This window comes from Pelmatolapia mariae, linkage group LG23 (assembly GCF_036321145.2).
Source record: "Pelmatolapia mariae isolate MD_Pm_ZW linkage group LG23, Pm_UMD_F_2, whole genome shotgun sequence".
Taxonomy (NCBI): domain Eukaryota; kingdom Metazoa; phylum Chordata; class Actinopteri; order Cichliformes; family Cichlidae; genus Pelmatolapia; species Pelmatolapia mariae.
Window position 1 is genome coordinate 43,710,350 of NC_086246.1, and position 18,727 is coordinate 43,729,076.

The 18,727-nt window shown below is 39.0% G+C and overlaps 4 protein-coding genes across 5 annotated transcripts; 2 read left to right on the forward strand and 2 right to left on the reverse strand.

Moving 5' to 3' along the window:
• Positions 1-7: 7 nt before the first annotated feature.
• On the reverse strand, positions 8-6,888 carry plekhb2 (pleckstrin homology domain containing, family B (evectins) member 2). Of its 2 annotated transcripts, none has more exons than XM_063466625.1 (8): positions 6,692-6,888; positions 5,979-6,029; positions 5,456-5,608; positions 5,244-5,346; positions 5,092-5,131; positions 4,761-4,844; positions 4,368-4,482; positions 8-1,219 (listed from the first exon to the last, which is right to left on the reverse strand). In XM_063466625.1, exons 2-8 carry the CDS (start codon positions 6,013-6,015, stop codon positions 1,083-1,085), a joined length of 669 nt encoding a protein of 222 aa, XP_063322695.1. In that variant the 5' UTR covers positions 6,016-6,029; positions 6,692-6,888; the 3' UTR covers positions 8-1,082. The 2 variants fall into 2 exon arrangements, with proteins under 2 accessions (XP_063322695.1, XP_063322694.1); XM_063466624.1 differs by having other exon boundaries at positions 6,696-6,886.
• Positions 6,889-7,353: 465 nt separating this feature from the next.
• Positions 7,354-11,843, forward strand: ing5a (inhibitor of growth family, member 5a). Its single transcript, XM_063466623.1, has 8 exons — positions 7,354-7,581; positions 8,825-8,896; positions 9,743-9,909; positions 10,056-10,164; positions 10,252-10,351; positions 10,451-10,586; positions 10,700-10,761; positions 10,887-11,843. Exons 1-8 carry the CDS (start codon positions 7,545-7,547, stop codon positions 10,924-10,926), a joined length of 723 nt encoding a protein of 240 aa, XP_063322693.1. The 5' UTR covers positions 7,354-7,544; the 3' UTR covers positions 10,927-11,843.
• A 1,306-nt stretch (positions 11,844-13,149) lies between these two features.
• Positions 13,150-14,666, reverse strand: cep19 (centrosomal protein 19). Its single transcript, XM_063467020.2, has 2 exons — positions 14,370-14,666; positions 13,150-13,820 (listed from the first exon to the last, which is right to left on the reverse strand). The coding sequence occupies exons 1-2, from the start codon at positions 14,497-14,499 to the stop codon at positions 13,474-13,476; spliced, it is 477 nt and encodes a 158-aa protein (XP_063323090.1). The 5' UTR covers positions 14,500-14,666; the 3' UTR covers positions 13,150-13,473.
• Positions 14,667-14,925: 259 nt separating this feature from the next.
• pigx (phosphatidylinositol glycan anchor biosynthesis, class X) lies at positions 14,926-18,220 on the forward strand. Its single transcript, XM_063466754.1, has 6 exons — positions 14,926-15,070; positions 15,411-15,498; positions 15,591-15,726; positions 15,852-16,065; positions 16,496-16,596; positions 16,692-18,220. The coding sequence occupies exons 1-6, from the start codon at positions 14,998-15,000 to the stop codon at positions 16,827-16,829; spliced, it is 750 nt and encodes a 249-aa protein (XP_063322824.1). The 5' UTR covers positions 14,926-14,997; the 3' UTR covers positions 16,830-18,220.
• Positions 18,221-18,727: the final 507 nt, after the last annotated feature.

Below are 18,727 nucleotides of genomic sequence, written 5' to 3' on the forward strand. Positions count from 1 at the left end.
ATATGTTTATTTGTTAAAATACATCTCTTAGTTAACTATCATATTTCTATATTTCTAATGCAGTGTAAATCACAATTTAATTTCCTTATATGATAAGTGAATATTAATTTCACAGCAACAAACAAATTAAGACCTGTAGAAAAAATTACATCAATAAGCTGCTTGCAAAACATTTCTTATACATCTCTTAATTCAGTGTCAGTAGTGATGAAAAAATCTGTTTGAAATGTAGACCAAAATGTTTTCTATTGAGCAGAAGTTTGAATTTTAAAAGCGGTCATAATTTATATGCTTAGAAAAAAAGGGTCCTAACCAAGTGAAATGTCTCAAGAGATTTACCTGATAAGAGTTTTTTAAGTCTATGGAGATTTAAAAAAAAAAACACTTTAAATCTAAGGTATGATTGAAAAGCTGCCAATGAAAAAAACATAAACCAAGCACTTATAAATCTCAAGGAGTGATGTCCCATTTCACTTCATGTAAATGCCAGGGTTACAATATAACAGACTATATAATCAAACCAATGTTCATCAAACGGGTCCCTCAGAAAACTACACTCAAAGTGATCATTGCTTTGTGTGCGTGTAATACTCATCTGAAGCTACCTCCACCACTAATTACCTCAGGAGTCAAAGATACGATGCAAATTCACAATCAAAACAACAAAACATTAAAATAGCAAAACATACAGTAAACAGAAATAAACACAAAAAAAACCATCTTTGCACCGTGAAGTGGAAACAAATTGAAAGGAGAGAACCTGAAACGTGCATGGAAGGAGTAGTGTCTTTTCTGTCATTTTGACAACTGAAAATTAAGTAATGCTTAAATTACATTATGTTTTTTGGTTAAGAATATTCATATTCAGATAACACAAAGATGTTGGTAAACAGCAACATAGACTATATTTGAAAGTGCTGAGAGTACATGGTGAGTAATTCACTGCACATCACAATTATGCGTCAGATAGATGTAGCCCAACAGACACGTTTCATTCTAACTCACGTGATGATACAGAGAAGATGCCATATAAATACAGGGGGAGAGAGTCACTGGCTGCTAGAAGTACATTAGTTCTGATGCTAGAATACAGAGAAGAGAGAGCCAAGTGCTAAACCGGTTGCCGCTCCAGCGAGCATGCCCAAAGCCACATCTCCTCCGTCGTCACGCTGTCGCTCCCGAATGATGACATGGTTCACTCCAGGAGCAACGTACCCACCTACAAAACACAAGTTTTATGATGGTAAGTTCATACAATTTAAACTCTGTTAAACTATTCTACCTTTTCACTTTATCCTCTGGTCACAAATAAAAACATCTAGATGGGTTTTTGTGACCCATTTGTTTAAGAATGAATTTAAAGTCCATGATACATTTTTATCTAAGTACCTGAAAAACTAATAAAGATTTTAGACTAAGCTGCATGTTTTTCTATTTGTTAATGAGCAAATGTTCTTATAGTAACTAAGATGGTATGTAATACTCTTGTTAAGCATCAGCATGACAGCACTGGTAATTACTGCGTCAGTTCATCACCTCTCCCTCCCCTGGGCAGATCTGATCACAACCTGGTGCACCTTGTCCCTGTGTATGAGCCCTTAGTGCGCAGGGAGCCACCAGCCACCCGCACAGTGCAGAGATGGTCGGAGGAGAGCGAGGAGGCTCTTAAGGATTGTTTTAAGTCGACTGTGTGGGAGGTGATCTGTGACGACCACAGAGAGGACATCGACAGCCTTACTACATGCATTACGGACTATATTAATTTCTGTGTGGATTACACCGTACCTACCAGGACTGTACGGTGTTTCTCCAACAACAAACCTTGGATTACCCCGGAAATTAAAGCTGTCCTCAAGCAGAAGAGGAGGGCCTTCAAATCCAAAGACAAAGAGGAGTTGAAAAGGGTGCAGAGAGAGTTGAGGGGACTGATAAGGAATGGGAAGGACAGCTACAGGCAGAAGATGGAGAACCAGCTTCAGCAAAATAACGTTGGTGAAGTCTGGAGAGGCCTCAGAACCATCTCGGGCCACAAACATCAGAACTCTCTGCCTGGGAGGGATGTGAGGTGGGCAAATGAACTGAATCATTTCTTCAACAGATTTGATTCAGCCATGAGGCAGTCTCCAACATCGGCTGCAGACTCAACCACCCCCACTGCTGCTGTTCCACCTCTGACACCTCAGACACTTCACACCTCCTCTATTCACCCTGCTCACTCCTCCCCACCCCCAACAACAGCATCCAATACACAATCAACACAAGGCTCCAGACTGTCTCTCTCAACCACCCAGGTTAGGAGGGAACTGAGGAGGATTAATGGCAAGAAGGCAGCGGGTCCAGATGGCATCAGCTCGAGGGTCGTCAGGTCCTGCGCGGACCAACTGTGTGGTGTGATGGAGCACTTCTTCAACCTGAGCCTGAGGCTGGGAAGAGTCCCACAGCTCTGGAAAACCTCCTGTGTTGTACCAGTGCCAAAGACTTCACGCCCCAAGGACCTCAACAGCTACAGGCCGGTGGCTCTGACATCCCACCTGATGAAGACCCTGGAGCGGCTGGTCCTGGCTCAGCTTCGGCGCCTTGTGAGCTCATCACTGGACCCACTTCAGTTTGCCTACCAGCCTGGCATTGGAGCGGATGATGCCGTCATTCACCTCCTACATCGCTCCCTCGCTCACCTGGAGACCGCTGGGAGCACTGTGAGAATCATGTTCTTTGATTTCTCCAGTGCCTTCAACACTATTCTTCCCTCGGTTCTGAAGGACAAGCTGGAGAACTCTGGAGTGGACCATCACCTCACTACCTGGATTTTGGACTACCTCACCGACCGACCACAGTATGTGAGGACTCAGGGCTGTGTGTCGGACAGGGTCGTCTGCAGTACGGGGGCCCCACAGGGAATGGTTCTGGCTCCGTTCCTCTTCACCATCTACACTGCAGACTTCTCCCACAACTCCACCCAGTGCTTCCTGCAGAAGTTCTCTGATGACTCTGCTATAGTCGGCCTCATCACTGATGGGGACGACAAGGAGTACAGAGGACTGACTCAGGACTTTGTGGACTGGTGCCAGCTGAACTACCTCCAGATCAATGCCAGTAAAACCAAGGAGCTGGTGGTAGACTTCCGCAGGCACAAACATCCTCCACTGCAACCACTGAACATCCAAGGTATGGACATTGAGGCTGTGGACAGCTACAGGTACCTTGGTGTTCATCTGAACAACAAACTGGACTGGACTCATAACTCAGACGCCCTCTACAGGAAAGGGCAGAGCAGGCTGTACCTGCTGCGGAGACTCAGGTCGTTTGGAGTGGAGGGCCCACTCCTGAAGACCTTCTATGACTCTGTGGTGGCCTCAGCCATCTTTTATGGTGTGGTCTGCTGGGGTGGCAGCATCTCTGCTGGGGACAGGAAGAGACTGAACAGGCTGATCCGAAGGGCCAGCTCTGTTCTAGGATGCCCTCTGGACCCAGTGGAGGTTGTGAGTGACAGGAGAATGGTGGCTAAGCTGTCATCCCTGCTGGACAACATCTCCCACCCCATGCATGAGACTGTGACAGCACTGAGCAGCTCCTTCAGTGGGAGACTGCGGCACCCACGGTGTGGGACGGAGAGATTTCGCAGGTCTTTCCTCCCCACTGCTGTCAGACTCCACAACAAAGACTTTAACTGATCATACACACACATCCACAAATGTGCAATAACACAAATGTGCAATAATCTTTCTGGCACCGTAGTATTTTTCACTCTGTTGTATATAGCATTTGTATTCTATTTTTATCCTATTGTATATTTTATTCTATTTTATTCTACTGTATATAGTATTCTATTTTTATTCTATTCTGTACAGTTGTGTACTGTATTTATTCTTATTTTATTTTATTCTAATTGTCCTTCATAACTTTTGCACTGTCCACTTCCTGCTGTGACAAAACAAATTTCCCACGTGTGGGACTAATAAAGGTCATCTTATCTTAGAAATCCCATACTATGCACCATTTCCTCAGTATGGGACTCTCAGAAGTATGTTGACAACCACTAAGTTCAGTCACGTTCTGAGATGAGTCAGTTACTGATAAACAAATATTAGGCCTTTCAAAGTGGAAAGGTTTCACTTTTATACAGACTTTTATACTTTTATACAGACTTCTTTTATAAGGATCAAATCCAGCTACTTCACTGCATTATGGATATGCATATTGTGAAGATGTCCGCTTGTTGACAATCAAATTTAGGTCAGAGTATAGTTAGTCCACAATTTTGTTGTACATCTACAGTGACAATAATGGGCTATTCTATTCTATTCTATTCTAATTCAGAGCTACCAGGATTCCTATAAACTAGGGGTGGGCAATGTCCAGCTGTTTACCTTGGTATTGATAAGGATAAGCAACTGTGTAGGGCTGCCCATCAGCAGAGTACACGACCTGTGTGGCCTGTGGGGGCGGTGCAGTGTAGTCTCCGTATGGGCCTGGGGCATAAACCTGGCAAAAAAAAAAAATTACATTTAACAAAGTGACACAAAGGATGTTACTGTATTAATAAACCCTTTGTATTAGATGGCTTATGGAAGAAAGACTGGATTTGTTGGTTTTTGTTTTGTTTTACATTAATCACCGAGTTGATTTTCACTTGTGATAGTCATGCTAAACCACAGACAAATGTTGTAAGTAGCACTATTTTCATAAAAGACATTAGACCTGAAAAAGTAATTTTATTCAGTTATGAACATGAAAAGAGATGTATTAATACTGTTTTTCACCGGTTGGGGAGGATATTCCGAGTAGGGGGGAGGAGCAGATGCAATCACCTCCTGTGCAAAGCCGATCTGAGGAGCAGTGACCACCTAAAAATATCAAATAACAAAAATCAGCAACTGAAGCTTGCCAACACCAAAAAAACTCAAGCACATAACATTAAGTGAAAACAATAAAAAAAAATATCCAGTTTTCCTCCCAGGAAGACAGTTCTTCTGCTGTGCTCAAGTCACTCTTAGTTCAGCTTTATTCAGAGCTTATTCAGGTAATGTGACAGAAAATGACAGACAGTCAGTTACAACAACACTAACTTTAAATAATGTATAAAAATCTCACCATATTAACTCTGGCATCTTGAAGTGCCATTGTCCATGCCCTGCAACAAAAGCAGACATTATGTCATCTTGAGTCAAAAATGTCTGTTCTAATTACCTGTACTTAAATACATCAAACTAATTTTATGACTCGGTGTGTATGTGCAGTCTTACAGAGCATCATCTGCACTGTCTGCACACAGGCTGATGACCCGTCCATCTCTGCACACTATCTGGAACAAGGCATCACGCGTCTTTCCCTCCGGTGGGTTCAGCTCTAAAAATGCAAGTGGGGTGGTGAAAGATTTAAAATTAGTGCAAAGAGGTGGGTAATAATAGCATAGGGATCAGCCGCATGAGATCAACATTAAGTGTAAGACATGTACCCTGACATGCAGCGGAGTTGCGGATGTTAATGCAGTTGACCCTCATGTGGATGTCGTCCTCCATGTCGCGCCGTTGTTGATCGTTGTAGAACACAAGTCGTCCGTCAGCCCATAAGTCAAACCAGTTTCTTTTCCATCGACGCAGTATGGTACCTGACATAGTAAAGGTAGTTTGTTTATTTTTAATGTGACATCATCTTAACCATCTGAGTATCTGACATATTTATGGCTATATTGTTTTCTTATAGATGGGTGACAAATGAAAAGAAAAAAAGACCCCTCTTTACTGGAGTAATGAAATATCATTCTTCCAACAAATATTCCGCGATTAGGTTGAGATCCAAAGTCTCCTGTGTTATCATTTTCATATCTCATCACTACTATCAGGCTAAAAATGTTTCATTGTAGGATACAGGTCATCTAAACCACACAATTGCCCCCACTTACAGCATAAACACTAATAGATCCATTACTGTGGAGGTCAAGCATTCATGTTTTTCCTTTAATTTGTCTGGATACTCACTTTGTCGATGAAGCCAGCCACTCTTTACCATAGCCATCTTGGAAGTAACACCTACAGAATAAAATGTAAACACATTAGAGAGCATCTGTTATTACTGAGACACTAGGAGCATATGACTGGGTGTGGCATATCCAACACAAACCTCGTGACTGTTAGCACTATTAGCAAGTTCACAAATCTATTTTCAGAAACATAAGCTTATATAAGATAAGATAGGATAGGTTACAATAACAGCTCAAGGTAATATGGCCACATGGCCAGAAATATTAACACCATGTTTAGTTACTCTGTAGTCCCCCCATGCTTAGTTAGACAATGTAAGTAAATAGCCTAAATCTAAGTAAATAGCCTAAACATTGGTTAAAGCAGGATAACTGACAGTTCTCCTGCTTTAACCAATGTTTAGGCTATTTACTTAGATGTCATCCTGGTTTTAAGTCAGACTAGGCCAGTTGTGAGTAGGTCGTCCTCATGTTTAATAACTGCTATGCCACCCATAGCAACCCTGTTATAATGAGGATTTTATATGATATAAGTTCTTTGATATGTAGATTATCGCTAACCGTTAGCTGCTTTTTAATATGAACACGTCGCCATTACAAAGCTGACCTATCGGTTAACCGTGTTTATAATACGCTAAAACACCACAACTTGTTCTTTTAACCGACGGCATTAGTACCCGTACTTGTAAAAGCGCTGGATAAATTAGTTACCTACTTGATTTCTTGTATGCTTTTTGGGGGGAGAGTGATATCAAGCTTTTCGTGGAGAAACAGCAAACACGGAAGTGAGATGCAAAAAAAATAAAAAGAAGAAGACTTCTTCCACGGAGAGGAAAAACCCTGACCGCTAAACTTAGCGGACACTGTACACAACGGAGGCCTTAAGCCACGCCCACAGAGCATCTTCACGAATGTTCAGTCTTTCTGTGAGAGGGAGGTTTTTGTTTTGGATGACGTAAGCTATCAGCTGACAGTGGTGGAAAGTGCTAGCAAACGGAGCGAGGGCGCGCTTGATGAAGTTCTTTTCTAACGTTTGGCAATCACATGGCCGACGGCGAGGCTTGTCTTAGTATTCCTCATGTTTATTAAACATGATTCCTTTGGGAGTGTGTGTGTAACGAATTTGCTTGTTGGTTTCATCATGTCTGGCTGATACATTTTGTTAATTATGCATTAAATTAGCATAGAACGCGTATAAACTAGTATAAACACAGTAGCTGAGGAGATTGGGAGCAAAGTTATGTGTTCGTAATACTTGAGTAAATGAATAGTACTTAGAAACTTTTTTTTATTACATGTGAGGTACCAAACTTAAAAAGTTGTGCCCTGTCCTCCAGCACGCATGTTCGGAGTGAAGGCACGCTTGCGGTAAACTGTCACTTCCTGTGTTTTTGTGAGCCTCGCTTCATTTAATTCGGCGAAGCCTGTGACTGCAGACAAACTCGCATTACTCCAAGCCAACTGACCAACGGGCGACCCCGGGTTACAAAACAAACCCAACCTCTCTGGCCAACAGTTTGAGGAGCTAACGAGGGTAACGCAGAAGCTAAACAGCTAATTCGAAATGGCGACGGCAATATACTTGGAACATTACCTTGACAGTAAGTATCCAGAATGTGGTAAATTTCTGTCAACAGATAGAAAATGCAACTTTTAAAGGTTTAATTGATTATAAATTTTTGGACAGCGGTTTCAATGCAGTGCGTTTGCAACTAACAAGCTGTTAGGTCATTAGCCCGCCAGCTAACTGGTTAGCATCGTGACATTACCTTAGGACTGATAAAGGTAGGGTAGGTAGGTAGGTAAGCTCTTAATGTCTCTTGTCAGATTCAGTCAAAAGGGACTGTAATAATTAACTGTTTTCACATATTTAGGAAAACTGACTGTAGGTAGGTTGCAACCGTTTCTGATTCATGCGCTAGCAATGTTGGAGCAGCCTGTAGCTACGCAACTAGCATTAGTTATATAAGGGCATTTAAAGATAAATTGTTATATTAAACGTCTTTATATTTAAGCTAGGTTCATTTTAGTCACAGTTTGTGTTTTTATATAGGAAAGCATTTACAACCTGTTGGTTACCGCGTTTCCCGTAACAGTTTACGCGCCGGGGCGGGGTGTTTGAAGTGCGTCACATGGCGTACAGAGTGTATTTACTTGACAGTTGTTGTTATCATGAGCCCTTAATAATGTCTGCTTTTGGGACAGATGTAATACATGTGAAGCGTTATTTTGTTACACGACAACATTCTGCAATTCATGCACACGTGAGTGTATGGTTGTGATGGTATTTGTGTTGTGTTTAATGTGCAGATGTGACCTCAAGTATTTTAAATGTTGTATGAAATGTTATATAAGTATAATGATAAAATTAATTTTAGCCTTTAGCATTAAAGGTGAAGAAGAGAATGCAGGCAGGATGGAGTGGGCAGAGACAAGTGTCAGGGCAGATTTGTGACAGAAGGATAGCAGGAAGACTGAAAGGGTTGAGTAGGTGGTAGTGAACGCTAACAAAAAGACAGAAGGTAGTCAAGCTAAAGATTATGATTTGCATTGGGAGTGACCAGGTTGGACAGAATTAGACCCATAAAGAGAGGAGGTAGAACAAGAAGGGCTTCAGTGTAAAGCTTAATGATTTCTAGGTTGTAATTAATGTCATAATAACCTCTGCTCTTTACTTCTTATTTATATTTCTTTGATTTTGAAGCATTCAGTTGAGTTTGTGCATTTGACTTTTTAAAAAGGCATTACAGCACAGGTTATAATTAATTAAGTGTGATGATTATGTTCAGAAAATGTAATTGGAATGAACTGTTAGGCATTAATATTGTCTAATCTTTTCTTTAGGTATTGAAAACTTGCCATGTGAGCTACAAAGGAACTTCACTTTGATGCGGGACCTGGACAACAGAACTGAAGGTGATAATTTAATCTCTTAACATTACAGTCAATAAAACGCTCTATGGACTTATACAAAATAAACAAATGGCTCTGACAGTATAATTTGTGATATCTGAAAACCCAGTTTAGCCAGGCTCCTTATGTATTAGGTTGTACCACTTACCAGTAGTCTTGGACAAACAGTTGTCAATAGTTTACATCCACTCACTTTTGACCCTTTGTGACTAGAGAAAATCCAAAATATATTCAAACTTGTGCATCCAAGTCTTGTTTTATAAGGGTATTAAAGATTTATGCTATGCAGTCATTCCACCCTGGAATAAGAACAGTTCAAGGAAATCATTTAAAGGAAATCATTAATTCATAGCAAGAGATACGAACTCTATATATACATTAAGGTTAAAGGCATATTAAGTTGGCAGATTCTAATTTCAGTATAATATACAGAAATGAACAGGATTATTAAATTATTAGATTTTGCTATGGAGTTCAGAGCTCTTGTGAGAAAGTGACCTACAAACCAATCAGATAACAGTATTCCTTGTTGCTGTGGTAAATCTTTTCCCACCTTAATGTATATCAATGTTACAAACATTAGGTTGCAACATATTGATATGTTAGATTTGCATGAAAACAAATAATTTATGCAATACAAAATAATTGATTTTTAAAAAAAATATATTTAATTTTTTTTATATTTTTTAAATATCAAAATTTAAACTTAAATGAATAAAACATTTGACCCTGTTTTAGCTCTATGCAAACTTACCATGGCATTGATGCCTACAATAACTGTATGAGGCTTAGATGTAATATTTTATCACTAGTTTTATTCAGCACTATAATAATCATGTTGTTGTGCAGAAAAGAAAGGAGAGATCGACAAACTGGCTGAGGAGTACATCGCAAATGTCAAGAATCTAGCTTCTGAGCAGAGAGTTGAACACCTGCAAAAGATCCAGAATGCCTACAGCAAGTGCAAAGAGTTCAGTGATGACAAAGTCCAGCTCGCAATGCAGACATATGAAATGGTTAGTCCGAAACAATGTGTCTCCTGTCACTATCCACTGATTCTAATGTCATATTATTTTTGTTTTTTGTCCCTGTTTATCAGATTTACATCATCAATGTGTACATGTACTCAGATTTAAATATGCACAATATCTTTCTACCGTAGGTGGACAAACATATCCGCAGGCTGGATGCAGATCTGGCACGGTTTGAGAATGAGCTCAAGGAGAAACTAGAAGTGAGCTATGACAGTACAGATGGCAGAGGTTTGAAAAGTAAGCTGAGTGACTGCACGCCTTTGATCATAAACGCAACAAAAGACAAGAGTTTTAAGTGTGTAATAATGCAAATATTTTCCCCAGAAAATGATGTGCGGGGGCTGAGAGAGAAGCGTGGATCCAGGGGAAGAGGAAGGAAAGGTTCAGATGAAGATTCTCCCAGAAAGAAAAAAATGAAAAACAGGTAAGTTTGAACCACTGCTTCAATCAAACTCAAGTTTACTGGATAATCGGCTCATGTTTATATTTAGTTCTAACCATGCTCTGTATGTTGGTCTTTTAGCCCAGACTTGAGTGACGCTCTCCTGCCTATGCAGCCATCAGACGTGTTGGACATGCCGGTCGATCCAAATGAACCTACATATTGCCTGTGTCATCAGGTGTCATATGGAGAAATGATAGGATGTGATAACCCAGATGTAGGTTTTCACTTATAATTTATTCTTAAGCTTTATCGTAAGAACCTTTTTGACTGAGCAAGTTTAGGTTTAATTTTTAAATTGACATTTTTCTTTGTTATTCTTGGTTTTAGTGCCCCATTGAGTGGTTTCACTTTGCTTGTGTTGATCTCGCCACAAAACCCAAAGGAAAATGGTACGTTTTTGAGTAGTAACAGTGTTATTCTCTTTGTCTATGATGAGAATATAGTTATTCATGGAATCTTACGCTTTTTTTTTTCTGCAGCAAATTAACATATTCCCCTCCTTTTACTCTGTCAGGTTTTGTCCGAGATGCACCCAGGACAGGAAGAAAAAATGAGTTTTCATATTTCCAGAAGTGCTTCTCTAACATCTGTACTTTGGGTAGAGTTTCGTAATGTCATAAATATATAAAATATTTTAGTTCGTACAGCGCACCATATAAATGGTGGATCATAAAGCTTTCTTTAAAGGCCTAATCCGGAGTTGGAGTATATCTATACTTGTTGCTTTACTATGTCCGTGTTATTGGATTTCAAGATGCCTGTCTTTGTCCAGTAGCTCTAAAATGACTAGTTTACCTATGTATTATTTGTCTAATCTGGGTAAATCTGGGTAATCTTCTGGGTGTAGTTTTCACAAATTGTCATTCAGAAAGTTGTTCCTCTTAAGTCATTTGCTTTGTGTGTGTGTGCGCGCGCGCGTGTGCATGTGTAAAGACTAACTCAAAAACCCAGATTGTGTCTTAAGCATACTTGAAATGTGAGTTTTATAAATGACTTTTTAAAATAAATTAACAGCCTGCTGAGAATTTACAATTCAGATGCCCAAATCCATGTGTAAATGGTGATGGGAAAAGGAATTGTCAGTTTTTTTGTTACTACCTCCTTAGGGAATACATCGGCACTGCAAAAATGACTGCAATTGATAACAATGTAAAAAAAACTGTTTTGATTAGCTTAAACCAAACTAGCAAAGCAATGTAAAGTCATTCTGTATTGCATTTTAACAAAAACCTGCGACATCTTTGAATGTATTGTGGTACTTATGGTCAGTCAGTCAGTCAGTGTCTATTGTCAACTGAATGAGGTATTTAAGCACTTTGAATGACATTTTCCCCTTACAAGGTTTGATAATGCAGGCTTAGTTTTATGTTATAGTTTATCTCTTTTAAAACTTTGCCATAGAACATCATGTCAAACCATATATATGGAAGTATATATATTTTGTATGATATAAAACTATTTTGTGAACACATTTTTTTTCCCAAAGATATATTTGTTGTATTGCTTACTTCCTGGTGTACACTCAGATTTTATTTAATAGGATTTTAGAATCTTCTTTTCATATTCAACTGTGAATATCACTCATCTAGGTGTAAGCCACAGATAAAAGAACCAAAGTCTTTGTATTTTGTAAAATTCAGTATTTTATAACAAATAAAGATTCACTATTATCCATGCATGATTTTGTTTACTGCAGCTTAAAATGGAATTTTGTTTGTTATCATTATGTTATCAGGTTGTTCTCAAACATTGTTTGGTTTTGTTTCCCCTGATTTAGAAATCTTCCTCTAAACTCTGCCTGTTTCATTCCACGAATGAAGTCTAGGTGTTGCTGGAGGCCTGTTCCCAAAAGCAAGTTATTAAAAATGGAGTTTATTAACCCTGACCTGAGGGAAACTCTTAACAAACTTAAACTATGGGTTAGTTACTTGGGTAACAGTATTTCAGGTGCAGTAATTTGCCTTAACATGGGTGCTTTATGTCATCAGTGTTAGAGACTGCAGTCACTGGATGTCGTAAATTTAATATCTGTCTTTTGGTTGTCACAAAGGCTACGTTCACACTGCAGGCGAAAGCGCATCAAATCCAACTTTTTTGACCCTATGTGACCCATATCCGATCATGGTATGACAGTGTGAACAGCACAAATCTGATATTTTCAAATCCGATCTGGGTCACTTTCGTATGTGGTACTGAAACCGATACATATCTGATGGTTTAGAAAGCGACTGCTGTTTGAATGGTCATGTCGCATTAAATCCGTCTTTTACATCACTGACACAAGACAGACGCCAATTATCAGCGCCCGAGAAGACATCGTGGACGCTTCCTGGCCATCCAGTGTAGATGTTTGTGAAAGTGTTTGGAAGACAACGTTGGAGAAATGTGAACATTTTATTTGTACTGTATAATCTGCAGATTCTGACAGAAATCTGCAACTATCCTTTGAAGCACCGCTCCTCTCTAAAACAGCAATAAGGATCATTATTAGGCCATATGTAAATAACAAAATAACTTTACAACTTAAAGCAAAACTGTAAATCACCTAACTTATTACTGGACCAGGCTATGACTTTAAAAAAAGTAAACAGTCTTGTTTTTTAAGATATATTTTTAGTGCCCATGAGGCTACAGCTGAAGAAATGGGCCGTATTTAAAAAAAATATATAATAAAAATAACTTACTACAGGATTCCAGAAATATCCTAGCTTTGTCTATCAAGAAGCATTCAAGTGAAATAAATCATGTCTAACTGGATCAAGCCAGTAGTAACAGTTACTATTGTTACCTTACCTAATAACCATTTATGCCTTTATTGTTTTTGGGGGGGTTGTTTTTTTGTTTTTTTTTTACAGATAAATGCTATGGTACACAGACACCAAATCATAGCTCTAGTTTCCCTTGATTAACAGGCTTTGGTCGTTGCTTGCCATTAATGGAGGTTCATGGTGGTTTTTTGTTTGATTAAAGGCACAGTATTTCTACTATATTGACATTTATTGAAGCATTGCCATCTACATCAGTTGGGTTGTATGTTCCTGCAGTCTCACTATAGATTTACAATCTACATTCTTAATTAAAACATTGGTAAAGAGAGAGTTTCAAAATCCATCATCTGATTCATCATCCCAGCTGCACTTTTCTAAGGTGGTCTTAGTGAAATCAACTTCCAAGTCGTAAACAAAGTCAGGATCATCTTTGCGTCTCCGGTTTTTCTCAAACAGTTCGTCCATTTGGCCTTTCTTGCGTGCCAGGTCCTCATCATCCAGTTTGTTCAGGTCTTCGTCAGGGTCCAGACAGAACGAGGAGAGGCTGTGCTCCAGACTGAAGCCCTGCATGTGATCGCGCAGGATAATGTGAAGCTTCTCGAGCTGGCTTTGAGAGACACCCTCCAGGTAGTCCCTGTGCCGAGGGTTGTTCTTCAGCCTTTCAGCAGCCATGCTGTAGTCTGGAAGAGACAGCATGAGGTAATAGGATGGTTGTAGTCCTGCCCAGTTACTTTGTGGCAATCTACAAGAACAAACTAAGCTACATACATATGTTAATGCAGTGTGCATTCATGACTCCAGCTCTGATCACAGTAACTATGTCTCAAAAAATGGGCTAACAAGAAAACAAAACAAAAACAGGAAGGAAAAAACGCAGCACGATAAAGGTATATTTCCATGTATTACATATTAGTTATTTATTATTAACACTCACTAGCCATGACCTTAGTTAAACAAAGTAAAATGCTCCTATTTTAGTCAAAAATAGGAGCCTGAGGCTCAACAGCTTGCAGGTAATCTACCTGCTGCAATCCACAAGATATAGAAATTAAAACTTCAGGGGCTCATGACTCTGACAGGTTTGTTAGATTTACTAGAGTATTATATAATTATTAATATACAGCAAACGAGGCTAAAATAATATTCTCATACTGATTCTAGCTATTTCTATTCTTATATCTTGCAACATGTGACATGGAGCGAGTCCCAACGTGTCCGTGGTGCCTTACCGGAGTATTTGGAGAAATTTCGCACAGGTATTATTCTTTTTCGCACCTTTTTGGTTTCCGTGTGCTCATAAATTAAAACTATGGATGGAGGGCTGAACTGCACCCCGCAGCGCTTTGCCGCAAAACGCATCCTGTACTTCTATTACAACAAACAAACGTAACTCAATCCGACCATCAATTTAAACATGTTTAAAACAGAAACATCCCAGCCATAATTGTTGCTACTAGCGCACAGTATGAATAAAAAAAATTGAGCAGCGGCTTCAGGGATGATTACGCGTTGCCAGGTTGCCAGCAGAGCCTTCACGTAAAGACGCTTCTGTCTGTTGGGATGCCTGACGTTAAATTTGGGATTTAAAAAATTAATATAAAATCATTTAACTTTCACATATCATCATTATTCATTTTATTCTGAAAACTACTTTCTATGTCTATAAATGTTGCTAAATGTTTCCTTAAAAGCTTGTGTTTTTCAATCTCTACACAGGCACATTTGCAGGCTCCCTGAAACTACAAAAGGGGCCTTCAAAAAATCCTCTTCCGTAAACACTTCAAAGAAGCGCTTAAGCGGTGGTAGCTGTGCTTGAGTTAAATAAACACGCCTCAGCGTTGGCCATTATATTTTTTAATGTATTTTAAACTGTTCTATGTTGTTTCTGCGTTGAGCTTATTCTCGAAATGTCTCTGTTTGGGCGAAAAGGGTACGTGAACTAGGTTTTACGTGAAACCTCGATAGTCATTCAATAAGCTCTCATTATTATTGATTGAAGTTCATTTAAATTAAGTTGTTGGGTTTTTTTGTTTTTGTTTGTTTGTTTGTTTGTGTGTGTGTGTGTGTGTGTGGGGGGGGGGGGGGGGGGGGTAAAGTTTGAAGGAAGGAATAGTATTTTTACAGTAGACAAAAAAGTGCTGTAAATATACCCCTGTAACATAACATGACTTATATAATCTAGCACAGTTTGAAAAACAAATGCATCTTGTTCAAATTCAAAAAGCTTTTACTTGGAGATACTGATCAGTGTAACCTGCTAATTTGTTTAGATGAGATTCAGAACCACTGTGATCTTCTGAGGCAGTGGCTTGCGCCCTCATCAGTGAGAGTGGAGCTCAACAAAAAGGGTTTCCACAGGTATTCGGTTGTTTGTTTTTTTCAAAAGAAAGCTGTTCTGCCTTTGGGGCTGCTTGTCAGGAAAATCAATTATATTTTCTAATATGTTTTAGGGAGGTGACAACTACAGTTGAGTTCAGATCCAAAGAGCTCAGTAGTGTCAAAGTTTTGCTGATTCATAGATGGCCCAGAGATGTCTATGTTGATCCATATCAACTTGCATCCCTTAGTGATCAAAACGATTGGAAGGTAAGATGCCGAGCAACTAGATATAGCATAACACAGTGTAAAATTCTACTACAAACCACAGTCATGTACAAAACGTGTACAGTATATACGTTTTATTTAATTATTTCTGTGTTAAACTTTGTAAGATTTTACTAGATTCGGCCATTGACCTTGAAGTTCCTGCTCACAAAGCTTCAGGATTTGTCACCTATGTGTATCCTTTCTCCACTGGACCAACTTCCAAGTTATTCAGAGTAACAGTTCCAATACATGGTCGCTACCACAAGCCCTCGTTTGATGGAAAAATGTTTAAATCTGTTGACATAGAAGCTCCAGAGCTGCTGCTGCGGTCAGAAAAATGTAAGTGGATTCATTTTATTTTATAGCAATTTCTGACACTGTGTAAATCTATACAGACGGAAAACAATATAAACCAAATGTGATATTTAAAATACAATTTTGTGTCATAATGTGTAATGAAACAAATTAACTAAATACATTAAATCAACCTTACTGTTCACAATACAATTTTACCTGACTGCATAATTAAACTAAATGATGTGGGAGCGTAAAAACCTAAATCTGTATCTGTTTTCTATGAAAGTGGAGTGTCAATGAATATTACCAAATTATTTCACTTTTGTGGTTGTGGATACAACAGTCATAGGTTACATACATATAATACGTTTAGTGATCAAAACTTTATAGTGTAAAAACAAAAACGTGACTTAAAGCCTTTTCACGTTGGCTTTCTGAAACACTTTCTTCTAAAACTATTTCTCTTATCCAGGCGCACAGCTCAGCAGCTTAGAGCCTCACACAGTTGTGGATGCACCATGCACTGCCAGCAATTCAAGCACTTGTTCTTGGGTTAAAGTCAAGCCTCAGCAGGTGATTGTGTACAATATTTCAACAAATCTTGAGTGAAAAGGTGATAAAAAACAAACAAAACTCAATTATTCACTTGTTTCCCTTTTGCCTTATAGGATCTCAATCCAGTGAGTTTCCAGCTCCCAGTGGGTGATGGGTCTTTGGTGGCACACGTATGCGGAGGGACTCTTCTTGTCACAATGATCTGCTGTGTGGCACTGTCCAAATACATGTGGAAACATCAAGTCATTTAAGCAGCAAAAATTGTACTGGCATTATTTTTTTTTTTATCAAACTGACAAGGAGGAGGCACTTTCAGTGTTGTTATCTTATCTGCAGAAATGTTGCAAGCAGAGAACAGGACTAATTGAGATGGGAAATAATACTGAGATGTTGCTGAAACAACAGATAAATGCTGAAAGATATCAGAAGTTATCTTTTTCCATTCCAGCCAATGTAACTATGTTTATCTTTGTGAATCCCGCAACCTGTGCAAGCATTTTTCCTGCTATGACCTCATTTTGGGAGGATCATGATTCTTTATCTGTTCAGTTTAGCACACCTAATTAAGGAACATGTTTTTATCAATTAATTTGTTCTGTTTTGGGCTATTTGGTAGTGATTTTCATTTATTTTTGGCTGTAAAATGGGCTATTATAATAACACAATTATAAAACTGGAGTCTACAGTAGTGTAATCTGTATTTTAACACTGAATAAAATGTATATAGTTCAGACTGCTATAAATACAATATAACAACAATGTTAACAGTATTCTTTTATTGTGGCAGTTTAAAGAATACCATGATGAGGTAAAGGTCATATCCATTTGAGACAGAGTACCGGGTGTCATCCTGTGCCAACGTTTGGACGTTTGATTTATGAGTGACAAACTGTGCTGCCGTGCATGCTGTCAGGAAAAACCAAGTTTTTTATTCTTCCAGCTTATCTGTCTTGTCTTATTACATCTGTTATCCAATTTTCGTCTCCTACAAGGCTCCATTTGTAGTTGTATGTTCTTGACCCTGTTGGGTAGTGCATGTGGCACTACACAACCTATTTCAACATGGAAACGCCTTCACACAATGCAGTCAATGAAGAGCCAGTCAATTTCTTTTCTTGTTTTGCAGAGAAAATGCTTAGGGTAATTTAGAAATTGTATAATCACATAGTTAGTTAAAAAAGAATTAAGTCTGCAACATATTATGCATCACCAGTGAGCAAAGAGAGGCGCATATTCACACAATGTCAACACAGTAGAAGTGTTTTTTGAAATCACCCTCTGTAAAATTTAACTAGAACTTTCACCACCAGGGGCAGCATTTTACTAAAAATACTTCATGTAAGTACCAGCTCCTGTGTAGTAAGAAAATGTACCTGAGATCCCCCAGTAAAGATCTGGATATGCTCTCTACCTGAGATGATCACAACTGTCACAACTGTCTTTTGTCTAAATCACATATCAATAAGAGCACACGCACTGCAAATAGCATCTTGCTTCATAGCTATTTTTGACTGGGAAAATTAGCACCAACAGCTTTTATCATACCAGTAATATACTCAGCATCCCCATTAACTCCTTTATTTTCAATGAGCTGTCTCCAGCAGTGGAAAGCTGCACTTATTTTTACTCTTGTTTTACTTGATTTCCCTCTGGGAGGTGATGCTGCTGCTGATAACGGTTACTTTCCAGGTGCTTCCTCTGCTTCTCCATATTTCCTCTTCCTCTCATGTTGACTTTCTACACCATCTTGTGGAACAAACTGTTAATACAGAAAAGTACGATCTAGCCCTATTTTAATTTCAGTTGATAACTATATGCACAAAATATATACATTTTTGTTATAAAGTCAGTTTTATCTGTTGGAGTTGGTGGAGATGAGTGTCAGGGGTGATTTGTGACTGAAGGATAGCAGTAGAGTGAAAGTGAAGGTTTACATGATGATAGAGAGACCTGAGACGAGATGGCACTGATAAAAAGTCAGGCCAAGCTGGCGGTGGCGGAGCTGAACATGTTTAGATTGTCATTAGAAGGGACCAGGAAGTGCACAATCAGAAATTGAGGAGGATGTTGGGATAGGGTGAGATGGAGGCAGATGACCCATTGTTGCGCCCCTAAAGGAAGCAGGGGAAAGAAGATGAAGAACCTTATA

What these genes read in the sequence shown, in the direction of transcription:
- plekhb2 (XM_063466625.1), bottom strand. Translation starts at nt 6,015, where the DNA reads ATGGCTATGGTAAAGAGTGGCTGGCTTCATCGACAAA. An exon ending in CAACTCCGCTGCATGTCAGG is followed by an intron (nt 5,347 to 5,455) that starts GTACATGTCTTA and finishes TTGCATTTTTAG; the next exon opens with AGCTGAACCCACCGGAGGGA. An exon ending in AAGATGCCAGAGTTAATATG is followed by an intron (nt 4,845 to 5,091) that starts GTGAGATTTTTA and finishes TGATATTTTTAG; the next exon opens with GTGGTCACTGCTCCTCAGAT.
- ing5a (XM_063466623.1), top strand. Translation starts at nt 7,545, where the DNA reads ATGGCGACGGCAATATACTTGGAACATTACCTTGACA. An exon ending in CAATGCAGACATATGAAATG is followed by an intron (nt 9,910 to 10,055) that starts GTTAGTCCGAAA and finishes TTTCTACCGTAG; the next exon opens with GTGGACAAACATATCCGCAG. An exon ending in AAGAAAAAAATGAAAAACAG is followed by an intron (nt 10,352 to 10,450) that starts GTAAGTTTGAAC and finishes TTGGTCTTTTAG; the next exon opens with CCCAGACTTGAGTGACGCTC.
- cep19 (XM_063467020.2), bottom strand. Translation starts at nt 14,499, where the DNA reads ATGCGTTTTGCGGCAAAGCGCTGCGGGGTGCAGTTCAGCCCTCCATCC. An exon ending in AAATTTCTCCAAATACTCCG is followed by an intron (nt 13,821 to 14,369) that starts GTAAGGCACCAC and finishes TGTCTCTTCCAG; the next exon opens with ACTACAGCATGGCTGCTGAA.
- pigx (XM_063466754.1), top strand. Translation starts at nt 14,998, where the DNA reads ATGTATTTTAAACTGTTCTATGTTGTTTCTGCGTTGAGCTTATTCTCG. An exon ending in GTGATCAAAACGATTGGAAG is followed by an intron (nt 15,727 to 15,851) that starts GTAAGATGCCGA and finishes AAACTTTGTAAG; the next exon opens with ATTTTACTAGATTCGGCCAT. An exon ending in TTAAAGTCAAGCCTCAGCAG is followed by an intron (nt 16,597 to 16,691) that starts GTGATTGTGTAC and finishes TTTGCCTTATAG; the next exon opens with GATCTCAATCCAGTGAGTTT.